This window comes from Sciurus carolinensis, chromosome 4, assembly GCF_902686445.1.
Source record: "Sciurus carolinensis chromosome 4, mSciCar1.2, whole genome shotgun sequence".
Classification (NCBI taxonomy): Eukaryota; Metazoa; Chordata; class Mammalia; order Rodentia; family Sciuridae; genus Sciurus; species Sciurus carolinensis.
In genome coordinates this window covers 50,212,802-50,232,194 of record NC_062216.1, presented here as the reverse complement: position 1 = coordinate 50,232,194, position 19,393 = coordinate 50,212,802, and the positions used below count along the sequence as shown (strand labels likewise).

At 36.2% G+C, this 19,393-nt stretch overlaps 1 protein-coding gene across 3 annotated transcripts in view; it reads left to right on the top strand.

Annotated features, from left to right (window-relative positions):
- The window catches only part of Hook3 (hook microtubule tethering protein 3), a 159,905-nt gene extending 141,462 nt beyond the window's left edge, over positions 1 to 18,443 (top strand). The window contains exons 24-25 of one of the 3 annotated variants that reach the window (XR_007108464.1): positions 16,361 to 16,556; positions 18,088 to 18,443. Coding sequence is in view for 1 of the 3 variants with exons in the window: in XM_047550945.1 (XP_047406901.1) it covers positions 16,361 to 16,493 (133 nt within the window). In the remaining 2 variants the exon portion in view is untranslated. Of the gene's footprint in view, positions 1 to 16,360; positions 16,564 to 18,087 lie in introns of those variants that run through there. The other 2 variants (XR_007108465.1, XM_047550945.1) reach the window with 2 other exon arrangements.
- The last annotated feature ends 950 nt before the right edge of the window (positions 18,444 to 19,393 follow it).

The following is a 19,393-nucleotide window of genomic DNA, read 5'->3' as shown; positions in this document are numbered from 1 at the left end:
ACTAAGATTTGTGATTTCTCAGGAATTTGAAAGTGATTGTCCTGAAGGAAAAGTAGATCTGATCCATGAGGCTTTTAGGTTTACAGCTATAGTCTCTTTTACCTTTCCTTTTGTCTCCTTTCTACCTATCTTCTTCTATCCTACCTCACTATAAATATTTTTTAGTTTTTTCCTTTCTAGTTTTTTATCAGTTGTTAAGATAGGTGTGTTGAAATCTAACCACAATTATGGATTTTTTATTATAATTTGTCAGTTCTTGCTTTTCTATTTTGAAGGTGTTAGATCCTTAAATGTTTAGAATTATCTTTTTGATGATTTGACATTTTATTATGAAATTATTCTGCTAATTTTATTTTAGCTAATATCTACTTTCATTATTATGCATACTCCAACTCTTTTTCTCTTTTTTTAGATATACATCACAGTATATTTTGACATATTATGCATACGTGGAGTATAACTTATTCTAATTGGGATCCCATTTTTATGGTTGTACATGATGTGGAGTTTCACTGGTGGTGTATTCATCTATGAATATAGGAAAGTTATGTCCGATTCATTCCACTGTCTTTCCTGTTCCTATTCCCCTCCTTCCCTTCATTTCCCTTTCTCTAATCCAATGAACTTCTATTCCACCCCCCTCATCTTGTTATTTGTTAGCATCCACATATCAGAGAGAACATTCATCCAACCTTTGAATTTTTTGGATTTCACTTAGCATGATAGTCTCTAGATCTCCAACTGTCTTTTACTGGTGTTTAGTATGTTGTGTGTATATATGTATTTTTTATTTTGTATTTTTGTTTAGTTTTCTCCTTTTACTTGTGTTTTTATATTTAAAGCAAATTTCTTGTGGGAAGCATATAGTTTCTTTCTTTCTTTTTTAACCTAACCTCTGCCTTTTAATTGTGTGTTTAGGCTATTTTTAATACAATTATTGATATGGTTAGGTTTGAATCACCATCTTGCTATTTGTCTTTTCATTGTTGTCTTTTTCTGTGTTCTTTTGGAGTAATTGAGTATTTTTTAGAATTCCATTTTATCCCCTTTGGTCACTTTTTGTTACAACTCTAGTATTATTTTAGTGGTTGTTGTATTACTTTAGATTCATATTATACTTGTTTAACTTATCACAGTATACTTTCAAGTGATACTATATCCATTTGAGTATAGCATGAGAACCTTCAACAGTATATTTCTATTTCTTCTATGCTTTATGCTACTATATTTTGAATCTACATATGTTACACACACATCTTTTGTTTTACTTTAAACAGTTAATTATCTACCTTGCCCTACTACACTATTATATTTCAAGCAAACTGATAGTTCATTCTCAACACAGAAGTCATAGTGACCTGTTAAGGCCTAAGTAAGTTCTGTCAGTTCACTAGTCAGAATCCTATGATGACCACATCTCTTTGAAGAACAAAAACCAAAGTTCTATAAGGCCCTATGTGTCTCTGACCTTCTTATTCACCCACTCCACTTCAGCCACATTGACCTTCGAGTTTCATAAACACACCAGTGGGGTAACCCACTTTTACCCTTTATATTTTTCTTCTCTGCTTTTTTGTCCTTAGCATTTATCACTAATATTCAACAAATATTACACGTTTATCTTTGTTTATATTCCTTACTAGAATAAAAGTACCTAAGAGCAGGGATTTTTTCTTGTCAATTATTTTTTTTTTTTACTGCTGTATCACCAGCATAGAGAACAGTAGTCCACAGGAGTCACAAAATGAATGTTTATTAAATTTTTAAATATGTGTCCATTGAATGCAACATTTTTATTTATAACAGTATAAAGATAATATTAAATATTTGAAATATTTGACAATGTATAAATTATGTACTATGTAAAGCATGACATCTAAAATAAATATGGAATCATTACTTTCTGTGAAAGAAATTGGCTATACGTTTGTCTAATATTTATATTTCAACAGTTGTTTTCCAAGTGTTTAGACAGAACTGAGATGCCTTCATAAAGCAAAAGTTGTCTTAATTCCCATATAGAATTTCAAACAGCTTTATGAAAGGTAAGTTACAGAATTCTTCAGTAACAGAGTTTTCTTTTTTAATGAAGTACAGATTTATATATTTTTTTAGAAGAGTGATCACTCTCATATCAACCTACCATAATAGGTAATACCTACCTTTTCTGCTTTCATCCCCTTCTACTTATGAGTATTGGTAACACCAATTCCACATTTCTCCTTTATGGTGCTTATATAGTGAACACCAGTGTATTCCAAGGGTCTCTACACATTCCCATTTTTAACCACAGTCCCTATCTTCTTCCAGAGGTGTCCACTAGCCTGACTCTATGGTAATGATTTTCTTGCTTTGTTTAGTGTTTTACCATTAAGTAATAACAATATGGTGTAACCTTTCCTGGTACTAAACTTTGTTAAATGGAATTACATGGTATGATTTCTTTTGCTCAACATTTTATTTATACTATTGTAATACTGTGATGCAATAATATATTATTTTGGTTTTCATCCCCAACTCCTGGCCAGAGGTCCTACATGAAGGATATGGTTACCTACCTGCCCTCCCACCCTGCCCTAAATGATCCTGCCACCAAGACTCCTCCCATGACCTGGCCCTGTTCCCTGCCTGCCAAAAAGGCCCATCAAAAGTATCGAACTCCTTCCATGACCTGGCTCTGCTAAGGCTGCGTATAAAACCCAGACCCTCATGGTGGCAAGCAGCCATTCTCCCCACCACCTCGGAAAGGAGCCACATCAGGCGTTTGATCAGTTGACTCCACTGCTGAATAAAGAAGAGCTTACTGATCCAAGGTGTGCTTCCTGCCTCCAGCCACTATCATTTGTGCGGCCGTGTTCTTTCAATACAGCCATTTTAATTTTCTAAGTGATAAAGATGACCTGTTAAAAAGCCCGGTTCAATATCATGTTAATAAAGGTTCAGGGACAACTTTATTTTTTTGTTTGTTTTGTTTTTTTTTGTTGTTGGGGATTGAACCCAGGACCTTGTGCATATGAGGCAAGCACTCTACCAACTGAGCTAATATCCCCAGCCCCCAGGGACAACTTTAAAAACTATTTTTTAAAAAACAAACTATCTTTCATTAACATGATGTTGAATTAAAAATGAAAGCCAACAAGCCAAGTGCACATCTGTAATCTCAGCGACTTGGGAAGTCTGGGTTCAATCCCCAGTATAAAAAATAATAATAATAATAAACAGCATGTGGAATAACTTCACTTATATAACAATAGCCGAGACTAAATGAGACATTGTTTACGCCAGACACAGTGGCATACACCTGTAATCCCAGCAACTCAGGAAGCTGAGGAAGGAAGATCACAAGTTTGAGGCCAGCTTCAGTAACTTAATAAGAAAAATAATGCTGTCTCAAAAAATAATACTGTCCAGGGCTGGGGAGATAGCTCAGTTGGTAGAGTGCTTGCCTCATAAGCACAAGGCCCAGGGTTCAATCCCCAGCACCACATAAAAAAAAAAAAAAAAAAAAAAAAATACTGTCCAGTATTTCTTAATTTTAATTTTGACAGCACTTCAGAATCACCCAGACCTTTTTTGCTGTTTGCATTGGCTATTGAATCCCATGGTGCTAAGTTGCTGAGGCTGGCTTTGAATGGCATGTTCCTATAATCCTAGTGAACTGGGAGGCTGAGGTAGGAGGATTACGAGTTCAAAGCCAGCCTCACCAATTTAGCAAGCTCCTAAGCAACTTAGTGAGACCCCGACTAAATAAAATATAAAAAAGGGTTGGGGATGTGGCTCAATCGTTAAGCACCCCTCGGTTGAATTCCTAATATCAAAAAAGGGAGAAAAAGGAAAAGTTGATGGGAACGTAGTTTGTAGTTCTGTGGTACAGTGCCACTGGGTTCAATGCCTAGTTCTGGGGGGCAGGGGAGTATTAAGAAACACTGGGCAAGCTTTGAAATAGGGGAGAGAGAGGCCACAAAGCAACTCTTAGCAAATACAAAAAAACTGACATAATACCTTCCAATTTATCAGATCATAATGGAATGAAACTAGAAATCAACATGGCAAATTCCTACAAAAACTATACAGACACTGGTAGATTGAATTGAACAATACCTTTTTTTTTTTTTTTTTCCATACCCAGGGGCCCTTAAGCACTGAGCCTTTTTTGAATTTCGTTTAAAGAAAGGTCTCCATGAGTTGCCTAGGGCTTCACTAAATTGCTGCGACTGACTTGTGATCCTCCTGTCTCAACCTCCCGAACCACTGGGATTATAGGCATTACTGTGCCCAACTGAACAATACACTTTTTATTTATTGTTTGTTCTATTTAGTTATACATGACAGCAGAATACATTTTGATTCATTGTACACAAATGGAGTACAACTTTTCATTTCTCTGGCTGTACACAATGTAGGATCACACCATTTGAGAAATCATAAATGTATATAGGGTAACAATGTTTGTCTTTCTTTCCCCGCCCCTCCCCTCCCATTATTTCCCTCTACAAAATCCAGTGTTCCTCCTTTCTTCCCTTACCCCTTCTCCCCCCAGTTATGTATCATCCACTTAATCAGAGAAAGCATTTGGCCTTTGGTGTTTTGGGATTGGCTTATTTCATTTAGCATGATATTCTCCAACTCCATCCATTTACCTGCAAATGCCATAATTTTATTCTTCTTTATGGATAAATAATATTCCATTGTGTATATATACCACAGTTTCTTTATTCTTTCATCTATTGAAGAGCATCTAGGTTGGTTCCACAATCTAACTATTGTGATTTGAGCTGCTATAACCATTGATGTGGCTGCATCACTATAGTTTGCTGATTTTAAGTCCTTTGGGTATAAACGGAGGAGTGGGTAACTGGGTCAAGTGGTGGTTCCATTCCAGATTTTTTGAGGAATTTCCATACTACTTTCCAGAGTAGCTTCACCAATTTGCAATTCCACCAGCAATGTATGAGTGTACCTTTTTTCCCACATCCTTGCCAACACATATTGTTGCTTGTATTCTTGATAATAACCATTCTAATTGGAGTGAGATGAAATCTTAGAGTAGTTTTGATTTGCATTTCTCTACTAGAGATGTTGAACACCATATATTTGTTGATCGCCTGTTTATCTTTTTCTGTGAAGTGTCTGCTCAATCCCTTAGCACATTTATTGATTGCATTATTTATATTTTTGGTGTTAAGTTTTTTGAGTTCTTTATAAATTCTAGAGATTAGTGCTCTATCTGAAGGGTGGTTGGTAAAGATTTTCTCCCACTCTGTAGGCTCTCTCTTCACATTATTGATTGAAATGTTGAGAAAAAGCTTTTTGTTTGAATCCATTCCATTTATTGATTTTTATTTTTATTTCTGTGCTTTGGGAATCTTGCTAAGGAAATCTAGTCCTAAGCCTACATGATGAAGATTTGGGCCTACTTTTTCTTCTATTTGATGCAGGATCTCTGGTCTAATTCCTAGGTCCTAGATCCATTTTGAGTTGAGTTTTGTGCAGGATGAGAGATAGGGTTTTAGTTTCATTTTACTGCATATGGATTTTCAGTTTTCCCAGTACCATTTGTTGAAGAGGGTATCTTTGATCCATTTTATATTTTTGGCACCTCATACTAAACACAGTATGAGGTAACTGTATTTATGTGGATTGGTCTCTGTATCTTCTATTTTGTACCATTAGTCTACGTGTCTATTTTGGTGCCAACGACATGCCATTTTTGTTATTATTGCTTTGTAGTACAGTTTAAGGTCTGGTATTGTTATACCTCCTGCTTCACTCTTCCTGCTAAGGATTGCTTTCGCTATTCTGGGTTTCCTATTTCTCCATATGAATTTCATGATAGCTTTTTCTATTTCTATGAGATATATCATTGGGATTTTAATTGGAATTTCTTTGAATCTGTATAATGCTTTTGGTAGTATGATCATTTTGACAATATTAATTCTACCTAAGAACATGGGAGATCTTTCTATCTTCTAAGGTTTTCTTTAGTTTCTTTCATTAGTGTTTTGTTATTTTCATTATAGAGGTCTTTGATCTCCTTTGTTAGATTGACTCCCAAGTTTCCCCCCCCCCCAGGCTATTGTGAATGGGGTAGTTTTCCTAATTTCTCTTCCAGAGGATTCATCACTTATGAATAGGATGCGTTAGATTTATAAGCATTGACTGTATTCCGCAACTTTGCTGAATTCATTTATTAGTTCTAGAAGTTTTCTGGTGGAGTTTTTTTGTATCCTCTAAATATAAAATCATGTTGTCAGCAAATAGTGATAGTTTGTGTTGTTCTTTTCTTATTTGTATCCCTTTAATTTCTTTGGTCTGTCTAATTGCTCTGGCTAGAGTTTCAAGGACAGTGTTGAATAGTAGTGATGAAAGAAAGCCTCCTTGTCTTGTGCCAGTTTTTAGAGGGAATGCTTTCAGTTTTTCTCCATGTAGAATGATGTTAACCTTGAGCTTAGCATAGATAGCCTTTACAATGTTGAGGTATGTTCCTGCTATCCCTAATTTTTCTCATGTATTGAGCATGAAGAGGTGCTGTATTTTATCAAATGCTTTTTATGCATCTATTGAAATAATGATATGATTCTTGTCTTTAAGTCTATTGATGTGATGTATTATGTTTATTGAAACACTCTTTATAATATGTTTTTGTATGTGATTTGACAGAATTTTGTTAAGAATTTTTGCATCTATGTTCATCAGGGATATTGGTCTAAAGTTTTCTTTCTTTGATGTGTCTTTCTCTGCTTTTGGTATCTGGGTGATACTAGCCTCATAGAATGTGTTTGGAAGGGTTCCCTCCTTTTCTTTTTCATGGAATACTTTGAAGCATATTGGTATTAGTTCTTCTTTGAAGGTCTTGTAGAACTCGGCTGAGAATCCATCTGGTTCCAGGCTTTTCTTTGTTGGTAGACTTTTTCTTTTTTTTTAATTTTTTTGTTCTAATTTATTGTACATGACAGTAGAATGCATTTATACATTTTTTATAGATCACACATAAATGGAGTGATTTTTCTGATTATACATATTATAGGATCACATCGGTCATTCAGTCATATATGTACATTTGGGAATAAAGTCTGTTTCACTCTACTATCATTCCTACCCCCACACTCCTTCCCCTCCCTTTACTCCCCTCTACCTAATATAAAATAACTGTTCTTTTTTATCCCCACTCCCCGTATTGTGAATTAGTATCTGCATATCTGAGAAAACATTCAGCTTTTGGTTTTTTAGGTTTGGCTTATTATTAGCATGATAATCTCTAACTCCATCCATTTATCAACAAAGGCCATAATTTCATTCTTTTTTATAGCTGAGTAATATTCCATCATATATATATATGTATATGTATATACATATGTATGTGTATATGTATATGCACATATGTATATGTATATATATACAGATAAATATATATATCTATATATATATATATATATATCTCACATTTTCTTTACTCATTCATCTGTTGAAGGGCATCTAGGTTGGTTCCATATTTTAGCTATGGTGAATTAAGCTGCTATAAACATTGATGTGGCTGCATCACTGTAGTATGCTAATTTTAAGTCCTTTGGGTATAGGCCAATGAAAGAGTGGGATAGCTGGGTCAAATGGTGGTTTCATTCCAAGTTTTCTGAAGAATTTCCATACTTCTTTCCACAGTGGCTGCATCATTTTGCATTCCCACCAGCAATGTATGAGTGTACCTTTTCCCCCGCATCCTTGCCAACATTTATTGTTGCTTGTATTCTTGGTAGTTGCTATTCCGACTGGAATAGGATGAAATCTTACAGTAGTTTTGATTTGCATTTCTCTAATTGCTAGAGAAGTTGAACATTTTTTCATATATTTGTTGATCAACCCTATATCTTCTGTGAAGTGTCTCTTCAGTTCCATGGCCCATTTATTAATTGGGTTATTTGTTTTTTTGGTGTTAAATTTTTTGAGTTCTTTATATATCCTAGAGATTAATGCTTTATCTTTGGTGCATGTGGTAAAGATTTTCTCCCAATCTGTAGACTCTCTCTTTACATTATTGATTGTCTCTTTTGCTGAAAATAAGCTTTTTAGTTTGATTCCATCCCTTTTATTGATTCTGGATTTAACTTCCTGCACTTTCACGGTCTTGTTAAGGAAGTCAGATCCTAGCCCAACATGATAAAGATTTGGGCCTACTTTTTCTTCTGGTAGTAGCAGGGTCTCTGTTCTATTGCCTAGGTTGGTAGGCTTTTGATGATTTCTTCTATTTCATTGCTTGAAATTGATCTGTTTAAATTGTGTACGCCCTCCTGATTCAGTTTGGGTGGATCATAGGTCTCTAGAAATTTGTCCATGCCTTTGAGATTTTCTGTTTTGTTGGATCATAGATTTTCAAAATACCTTCTAATTTTTTTATCTCCTCCCTGATGTCTTCTGCTCTCCATGCATCATTCAATAACATATTATTTAGTCTCCAGGTATTGAAGTAGATTCCATTTTTTAATTTTATTGTTGATTTCTAATTTTCTTCCATTATGATCTGATAGAATGCAAGATAGTATCTTTATTTATTTTTTATTTGCTAAGAGTTGCTTTGTGGTATAACATATGCTCTATTTTAGAGAAGGATCCATGTACTGCTGAGAAAAAAGTATATTCACTCATTGTGGAATATTCTATATATGTCTGTTAAGTCTAAGTTATTGATTGTGTTATTGAGTTTTATGGTTTCTTTGTTCAGTTTTTTTTTGGAAAATGTATCCAGTGATGAGAGAAGTGTGTTAAAATCACCCAGTAATATTGTGTGTGGTCTAGTTGAATCTTGAAATTGAGAAGAATTTGTTTGATATACCTGGATGCACCATTGTTTGGGGCATATTTATGATCATTATGCCTTATTGATTTATGGTTCCCTTAAGCAGTATGAAATATCCTTCCTTAGTCCTTCTGATTAACTTTGGCTTGAAGTCTACTATATCTGATATGAGAATGGAAATCCCCACTTTTTTACTGAGTCCATGTGCATGGTATGTTTTCCCCCATCCTTTCACCCTTAGTCTGTGGATGTCTTTTTCTATGAGATGAGTCTCTTGAAGGCAGCATATTTTGGGACTTTTTTAAAAATCCAATCTGCCAGTCTATGTCTTTTGATTGATGAGTGTAGGCCATTAACATTCAGGGTTATTATTGAGATATGATTTGTATTCCTGGTCATTTGGCTTGTTTTTGGTTTTTAACTTGACTTGTTTTCTCCTTTGATTGGCTTTTCTTTTAGTGTGTTTCCTCCCTTTGCTGGTTTTCGTTGCTTTTTTCTTTTTTTTCATTCCCTCTTATGGAATATTTTGCTGAAAATGTTCTGTAGTGCAGGCTTTCTATTTGTAAATTCTTTTAACTTTCGTTTATTAAGAAGGATTTTATTTTAATCATCAAATCTGAAGTTTAGTTTTGCTGGGTATAAGATTCTTGGTTGGCATCCATGTTCTTGTAGAGCTTGAAATATGTTGTTGCAAGCCTGCCTAGCTTTTAGGGTCGGGGCTAAGAAATCTGCTGATATGCATACTGGTTTCCCCCTATATGTAATCTAATACTTTTCTCTCACAGTCTTTAAAATTCTGTCTTTATTTTTTATGTTGGGCATTTTCATTATACTGTGCCTTGGTATGGATCTGTTGTAATTTTGTACATTTGGTATCCTGTAAGCCTCTTGTATTTGATTTTCCATTTTATTATTCAGGTTTGGGAAATTTTCTGATATTATTTTATTGAATAGATTGTTCATTTCTTTGGTTTGTATCTCTGTGCCTTCCTCAATCCTAATAATTCTTAAATTTGGTCTTTTCATGTTGTCCCATGAGGTTGTGTTCATGATTTCTTTCCATCTTCTCTGTGTGGTCAAATTTAGTTTCAAGATTAAATATTTTGTCTTCATTATCTGAGGTTCTGTCTTCCAAGTGATCTAGTCTGTTGGTGATGCTTTCTATTGAGTTTTTAATTTGGTTGTTTCCTTCATTTCAAGGATTTCTGTTTGTTTGTTTGTTTTTTCCAGAATCTCTCTTTGTTGAAACAGTCTTTTTGCTTCCTGCATTTGCTCTTTTAACTGTTTATTGAAGTAATCATTTGCTGCCTGCATTTGATCTCTTATATCATCCTTTACTTTGCAGATCATTTTAATTATGTACATTCTTGGAACTCCTTTTCTGACATTTCTTCTACTATGCTGTCAGTGGATTCTATTAATATAGCATCTTGGTTTGTTTGGGGCACTTTCTTCCCTTGTTTTTTCATGTTGTTCGGGTATCTTTCCCTCTAGCAGTATGGATCTGAGGTATTGCAGTTTGCCCTTATAGGTTTATAGTGTCCCTGCAGGTTTCCAATACCTGACTTTTAAGGGATAGATCGATATGAACAGCATCCAATACAAACAATATGCAGCCTTAAACCAAATAGCCCCTATTAAGATGTTAACAGTATTGTCATAATCAACATAAATGATGAGTTTGATTATTATCTACAGCATAAACAAGAGGTTTGCAATAAGGTCTACAATTTCTAATGGTGAACATAAAGGACAGGGGAGTGGTGTAAGATGTAGTGTTAATGAGGTAAGAAGTGAGAATATAGAGGTACTAGATTATAGGAAGTGTGAAAGTGGAATCAAAAGAAGTTGGTTGTTAGGATGAGAAAAGGGAGAAAGAGACTCTGAGGAAACAGATAAATAAGAGGAAATAGAGTGAGCGAAATTAAAAATTAAAATTACAAACAAATAAAATGTCTACAAGAGAACTGTAATACGTTCTTCAAACCTCCCAGTCTTCAGTAACCTGATACATGAAAGGTACTTGATTTCAAAGATGATGGGGATGTGAGAGTAGGAAATGAAAACAGAAAAAAGAAAAAAGAAAAAAACGGGGAAAAATAAGTGAAGGAAAATCCAACAATTGTTTCTGTTGGAGTTTAATATCTTCTCTGCCTCCCTTCTGTTCTGAAAGACAGGTTGTCTGGAGTTTGCTTGTAACTCCAGCCTCAGGATGATGACAGTTACTAAGGTTGGAGGATTAGACGTGGAGGCGGAACTCCTGGAGGCTGGGTATAGCGATTGCCAGTCCCTCTGGAAGACTGCACCACAGTACTCTCCTTTGTTGTCCACTCATGTCACACAGGAGCCTGGTCTTAGACTCGGAATTCCCTCACTTGCGGACCCCATAATTCCTGGTCTACAATTTAGTTTCTAAATTGTGTCTCTCCTGCTTGCACCCTTTCGACTTCCCAGTCAGGAACCTCTCTCCCTGGAGGTTCTGAGGGCTGAGTGCCGGGACCTCTACACCTGTCACAGAAAGTTGTTATGTATTGGGAAAATCAGAACCAGTTGAAAACTGTATGCCAGCCACGTAGCTGCAGGCACTGGGCTGGTTGGTGGCCAGGGGTGGTTGGGAGCCTGGGGATTGAGGAGCCAGAGGGCCCTGTTTGGTTGCCAAACCTGAGGGACAAGGTGTTCGGTGGACTTGTGGACCAGGCTGATGGCGGGTTTCAACAAGTGCCCCTGAGGGGCTGGGAGATAGCTCAGGCGGTAGAGTACTTGCCTTGTAAGCACAAGGCCCTGGGTTCAATCCCCAGCACCCAAAACAAAACAAACAAAACAAAACAAAAACAAGTGCTCCTGAGGTATCTCTGGGATCCCGGTGGGTACCAGGCTGGTTGGTTGGATGAGCCAGGATCAAGATACCCTCACAACCTCCCACCTGCTATAACTGCCTGAGTCTTAGCTATTCAAAAAACTAGGCTGTCAGTTTAATGACTAATTAGGATTGCACTTTGTTACCAAGTATGCAATTGTGAAGACATCCTCAGGCCAAGTCTAATTGAATATTGCCAGTACAATTTGGAAGAAATAAATAAATGGCACATTTGATTTCCATAAATTATTTTAGAAAAAAATTTCATTTACATATTGCTAATACTTTAAAAGATTTTTAAATATTTTGAATCAGTGAAATGAAGTTGGCAATAACTGAAATATTTAAATTTTACTTATTTTGATTTTTACAGACTGCATTTTGATTCATTGTACACAAATGTGGTATAACTTTTCATTTCTGTGGTTATACACACTGCAGATTCACACCGTTCATATAATCATACATGTACATAGGGTAATGATGTCTGTCTCATTCCACTATCTTTCCTTCCCCCAGCATCTAGGTTGGTTCTACAATCTAGCTATTGTGATTTGAGGTGCTATAACCATTGATGTGGCTGAGTCACTGTAGTATGCTGATTTTAAGTCCTTTGTGTATAAACGGAGGAGTAGGATAACTGGGTCAAATGGTGGGTCCATTCCAGGTTTTCTGAGGAATCTCCATACTGCTTTCCAGACTGGCTTCACCAATTCACAACTCCACCAGCAATGTATGAGCGTACCTTTTCCCCACATCCATACCAACACCTATTATTGCTTGTATTCTTGATAATAGCCATTCTAATTGGAGTGAGAAGAACTCTTAGGGTGGTTTTAATTTGCATTCTCTAATTAGTAGAGATGATGAACACTTTTTCATGTATTTGTTGATCAACTATTTATCTTCTTGTGTGAAGTAACTGCCCAGTTCCTTAGCCCATTTATTGATTGGGTTCTTTGTATTTTGGGTGTAAAGTATATTAAGTTCTTTATAAATTTTAGAGATTGGTACTCTATCTGAAGTGCGTGTGGCAAAGATTTTCTCCCACTCTGTAGACTCTTTTTTCACGTTATTGATTGTTTCCTTTGTTGAGAAAAGCTTTTTAGTTTGAATCCATTCACTTATTGATTCTTACTTTCATTTCTTGTGCTCTAGGAGTCTTTATAAGGAAGTCTGGCCTAAGCCAACATTATGAAGATTCGGGCCTACTTTTTCTTCTGTTTGGTGCAGGACCTCCGGTCTTAATTCCTTGATCCTTGATTCATTTTGAGTTGAGTTTTGCACAGGGTGAAAGATAGGGGTTTAGTTTCATTTTACTGCATATGGATTTCCAGTTTTCCCGGTACCATTTGTTGAAGAGGCTATCTTTTATCCATTGTATGTTTTTGGCACCTTTGTCTAGTATGAGATAACTGTACTTAGGTGGGTTTGTCTCTGTATCTTCTATTCTGTTCCATTGGTCTACCTGTCTATTTTGGTGCCAATACTATGCATTTTTGTTACTATAACTCTGTAGTAAAGTTTAAGTATTGTGATGCCTCCTGCTTCACTCTTCTTGTTAAGGATTGCTTTGGCTATTCTGGGTCTCTTATTTTTCCAAATGAATTTCATGATTGCTTTCTCTATTTCTATGAGATACATCATTGGGATTTTAATTGGAATTGCCTTGAATCTGTATAATGCTTTTGGTAGTATGATCATTTTTACAATATTAATTCTGCATATCCAAGAACATGGGAGATCTTTCTATCTTCTAAGGTTTTCTTTAATTTCTTTCATTAGTGTTCTGTTGTTCTCATTGTAGAGGTCTTTCACTTCTTGTTAGATTGATTCCAAAATATTTTATTTTTTCAGGCTATTGTGAATGGGTAGTTTTCCTAATTTCTCTTTCAGAGGATTCATCACTGATGTACAGAAATGCATTAGATTTATGGCTGTTGATTTTATATCCCGCTATTTTGCTGAATTCATTTATTAGTTTTAGAAGTTTTCTGGTGGAATTTTTTGGATCCTCTAAATATAGAATCATCTTGGCAAGTAGTGATACTTTGAGGTCTTCTTTTTCTATTCATTTCCCTTTATTTATTTCATCTAATTGCTCTGGGTAGAATTTCAAGGACTATGTTGAATAGAAGTGGTGAAAGAGGGCATCTCTGTCTAGTTCCAGTTTTTAAATGGAATGCTTTCAATTTTTCTTTATTTAGAATTATGTTGACCTTGGGCTTAGCACAGATAACTTTCACAATGTTGAGGTATGTTCCTATTATCCCTAGTTTTTCTAGCATTTTGAACATGATACTGTATTTTGTCAAATGCTTTTTCTGCATGTATTGAGATGATCATATGATTCTTATCTTGCACCTCTGTGCCTTCCTCAATCTCAATAATTCTTATATTTGGTCTTGTTATCCCATAATTCTTGGAGGTTCTGTTCATGGTTTCTTCTCTGTGTGGTCAACTTTATTTTCAAGACTATATATTTTGTCTTCATTGATTGAAGTTCTGTCTCCCAAGTGATATAGTCTGTTGGTGATGCTTTCTATTGAATTTTTAATTTGGTTTATTGTTTTCTTCATTTCAAGAATTTCTGTTGTTTTTTCAGAATATCTCTTTATTGAATTAATCTTTGGCTACCTGCATTTTCTCTCATTTCTTTATTGAAGTGATGTTTTGTTGCCTGCATTTGCTCTCTTATATCATCCTTTACTTCACAGATCATTTTTTTTAATAGGGAAATTCTTAAACAAAATTTTTTATACATTTATATAGGGTAATAATGTCTATCTTCACAGATCATTTTAACTATGTACATTCTGAACTCCTCTGACATTTCTTTTACTGTGCTGTCAGTGGATTCTATTATTATAGCATCTTGCTTCGTTTGGGTTGCTTTCTTCCCTTATTTTTTCATGTTATTCATGTGTCTTCCCCTCTAGCAGTGGGGATCTGTGGTATTACAGTTTCTACCCTATAGATTTATACTGTTCCTGCAGGTTTCCAATACCTGACCTTTAATGGGGAAATCAATATTAACAGCACCCAATACAAACAATATGCAGCCGTAAATCAAATAGCCCTTATTAAGATGTTTATAGTTTTGTCAGAATAAACAGAACTTATGTGTTCTATTACTATCTACAACATAAACAGTAGGTTTGCAAATAGGGTCTAAAGTTTCTAATGGTGGACAAAGAGAGAACAGGAGGTGGTGTGTAGCATGTGATGTGTATGAGGTGAGAATGTAGAGGTATTAGATCATAGGAAGAATGAACATGGAGTCAAAAGGAGTTGGTTGTTAGAAGGAGAAAAGAGAGAGAGACTCCAAGGAAACAGATAGGTGAGGGGAAAAGAGAGAGAGAGAGAGTAAAAACAAAAGAGAAAAAGAAAAAAGTAAAAATAAACAAATCTACAACAAAACTGTAATGTACTATTCAAAACTTCTAGTCCTCTGTAAAAAAAAGTACTTGACTTCAAAAATGTTGGGGATGTGACAGCCGGAAATGAAAAAAAGAAAATAGAGAAAAAAAAAATCAAAGGAAAGTTGAACAGTTGTCCCTGTTAGAGTTCAATATATTCTCTGGTTCCCTTCTCATTTGATAGGTGGATTTGTCTGGAGTTTGCTAGTAACTCCACCCTCGGGATAGTGAAATTTACCAGTGTGGAAAGACTAGACTTGGAGGAGGGATTCCTGGAGGGATCCCACTGGAAGTCTGCACCCCAGGATTCTCCTTTAGGGCACACTCCTGTGATGCAGGAGCCTGGTCTTAGCCCCATACATTGCTTGTGTACCCCACAATTCCTGGTCTCTAATTTAGTCTCTAAATTATATATCTCCAAACCCCACTTCAACTTCCCAGTCAGGAACCTCTCTCTCTGGAGGTCCCAAGGACTGAGTGCTGGGACCTGTGCATCTGTCATGGAAAAGTTTTCTTTATTGCACATATCAGGACCAGGCATTGAGAGCATGGGCCAGTCACATAGCTGCATGCGCTGAGCCATGTGGTGACTGGGTGAGGTTGGGAGACTTGGGATTGAGGAGCCAGAGGGCCTGTTGATTGCCAAACCAATGGGACCAGGTGATCAGTGGATGCCATACTAGAGAGGGAATCATGGACCAGGCTTGTCAGGCCCCAGCGAGTGCCACCTGAATTATCTTTGGGATCTAGTAGGTGCCAGGTTGGTTGGCTGGATGAACCAGGATCACCTTTTTCCAACCTATCAACTCCTTGCAAGGCTCTCTCCTCTCTCTGCAGCAAGCTGGTGGCTATTAGCATACCTAGCAAGGATACCTCAGATGCAACCAAGCCCTTGCAGGTTGGTTCCTTGGTGATGATCTTTCAGGACCTGGCTGATATCCCTGGATATAGGTGGCCATGTCCCATGTTGGTGGCAGCAGCAGTGGCTAACCTTGATAATGAGCTTCTAGTCGCCGGCAGGTGTCCCAGGATGGAAGCAGCCCCAACTAAAGATGGCAGTAGCAGTGGTAGGGATAATCCAAGATGGCGGCAGAGGTGTTCCAATGTGTTGAGCAGCATGGTGGTGTCTGCCGCGCAGGGCTTGGGCCTGCCCTGGAGATCCATGTGGGGCTTGAGCCAGTGCTCTGAACAATACACTTTTGAATGATGAATGAATAATAGAAGAAATAACAGGAGAAATTGAAAAATAAATTTTTTGAGAAAAAGTAAAAAGAAGTTTTATTTCTTTTCTAGCAAGGGAGAAGCAGAGGGGACTCCTGTACCAAAGGCTGTGATTCTGCCCATCAGGAATACAGTTCTTTTAAAGAAACTATTCAAAGACTACATTCCTGGGATGCTCTTGCAGGGGGTCCCACGTGTGCCCTGATGGTGTGTTGAAATGCACTTATTAATTTGACATCTCCTTCCTGTGGAGGACAGATAACTCAAGGTAATCCTTTTCCCTGCCTCCAGGTTAAGGAGGGGGTAAGGGACAAGAGGAAAAGAAAAAACATGTTCCTTTTGAAATAAGCAACATGTGCTATATTCAAAGGGTGAAGTGAATCCCTGTTACATTTCCCCACTGTCAATTTTTTCATTCCATTTATATGGAAAAATGGGCGACAACACCTCCAAGCTGCTTCCTGCTGAGAAGAGGGTGAGGTTGGGGGGATGTGACCCAAAGTCCTTGTTTTCTGTCAGGTGGGGCATGGACAGTTAAGGATATTCAACATCAGGGCTGTCTAGAAGTTCATGCGGGCAGTTGTCAGATGACTGGAGAAGGTATACATAGGGCAAGGATCATGATAAGACAATAAACAAGACAGTAAAGCATTCTTTTTTTTTTTTATAAATAATTAACCCAAAAGCAATTACTATTTCAGTCAGTCTCTGAAATGCAGGACAAACTTGTGTCTCTAGAGTCCTTTGTAATAGCATTCCCACATAAGAAACCTTCCTTATGGTCTCCAGCTTTTACTTACTTTTGGTAGGGCTGTCATAAGTGTACATCCTAAGTTACATTTTTTAAAATATTGTTTTTCCTTTTCATACTGTCCATGTAGGACTGTGCTTAGGCTATACTCTCTTGCTAGATGTTTTAGACCAAGTTGGTCAAAACTGAACTTATTCCTATCTACTCTTAAAAGTCAGCTAAGATTTCTCAAGAGATCACTCTTGGGAATATGTGTGAAACCTCTTGACTCCTTTAGTTTTCCTTTACCACTGGTCCCATCTGTCAGGATGGGTCAGGGTCTTAATGACCATACATGACTTCTCTTGGAAGCAACAGGGACATTTCCCTAATGACCCTCCTCTTTGCAGAATATGCACTGGTTGGCTTTCTGTTCTCTAGAGTCCTCTCAATTTCCCTGATTGGCAGATCAGATGACTCACTGGAGTTTTAAGGTCCTTAGGGGGAATCCCACCATTCTCTGGGTACTGGCTGACCTTCAAGGGCAAGGGCCAAACATAGGCTGCTTTTTCCTTGTCCCTTTTACTTCTTTGACTTTAGTCTCCAAGTTTTGGGTTTTAAACATCTAATAGACCAGTTTTACCAGTCTTTACATGGGAGTAATAGGTTTTAATATTATAGTTACCCCTTCCATTTAATTGAGGATCAATATTAGCAATGGAAGTTAACCTCATATCCTGTTTTGTAGGTGATGGCTTATTATCTCAAATTTATCCAGGTTGTTCTACTAGGAGGAATACCTCTACAAAACATTAACAGGTAGCAGTTATAAAGTTTACAAGGAAAATACAAAATGAAATTAACAATAGCAAAAACATTCAGTTTGTATAAAAGCTATGATCCAAGAAATATAATAACATGATTTAGTTATATATCATATCTCCTGTTTATTTTGAGATCACAGTAATCTTTATAACAATTTATCCTTTGAACATAACTTTAGATGAGCTTAAATCTTGCCTACTTTGAAATCATCTTTTTCTTTTTTTCTTTTTTTTTTTTTTTGCAGTGTTGGGGATTGAACCCAGGGCCTTGTGCTTACGAGGCAAGCACTCTACCAACTGAGCTATATCCCCAGCCCCTGAAATCATCTTAACATGAAGAAAGGTCTTAATTTAGGCGAGGTGGGACTCTTGACAAATCTTAGGTAAAGTGTTTTATTTCTGAAGCTGATCTTTGCCTCATGCTTAACAAAGTTTTTATACACTGTTTTCAGAGTCTATATGAATGTTAGTTAACACAAAACAACAAAACATCTGAAACATTAATCAAACAAAACTTTTAACCCCCTTTCATGGGAAAGTGACAAAATGTTTTCATGTGTCACAATATTAACCTTTAAACTGATCAGGCTCTCATTAGCTTTCAAAAATACATTTAAATTTCCACCCAAGTGTAAAAATTAACACAAAAGTTTATATACATGTTATTGATAATGGGTTCCTTTTATCCAGTTACGGAACATGAAATGATACATATAAATCCCCAATTAAATAATTTGATTTTTCTGTAAGTCTAAAATTACCACTATAGACAACTTTAGCTTGGATCACCAGCTTAGTAAAATACTTTCCTAAATTTTATATTTCAAAACTTGTATACTGAAGAACATGAATATATTTAACACATAAAGAAGCCACTAATCATTAGCATCATAATTATATGATGTACTTATATTACATGTTTAAATTTCATATAAAATTCATAATTCACAGATAATTACAGACTTGCAGATCTTAGCAGTACTAGCAAAAATCAGGGATAGCCTTAAATCTCTTATACATTTAGGGAACAGTGTTAATGATCAGACCTAGACTTAGTCAAAGTAGACAGATATAAGTCAGTTTTTCAAATGGCAGTGTGGCCCTTTTATGCCAGATGTAAGGTATAAAATATAGCACTTACTGCTTAAACCTAAATGAACTTTCAATTTATAAACTTTTACAGAACAGTTAGATAAGGCTCAGACAAACATACTTAGTTTCAGATGTATACATCTCTAGTATAGCTCTCAAGCCTTGCATAAATTTATACTCATCAGTGTGAAGTTTTTTTGTTTTTTTGTTTTTAATTTATTTTTATTGTAAACAAATGGGATACATGTTGTTTCTGTTTATACATTGAGTAACAGCATACCATTTGCGTAATCATACATTTATATAGGGTAATGATGTTTGATTCATTCTGTTATTTTTTCCTCCCCCCCACCCCTCCCACCCCTCTTTTCCCTCTATGCAGTCCCTCCTAGTGTGAAGTTTTTTTTTTTTTTTTTTTTTTTGTGAAGTTTTTTTAATAGGCAGAATAGGCAGAGTAGG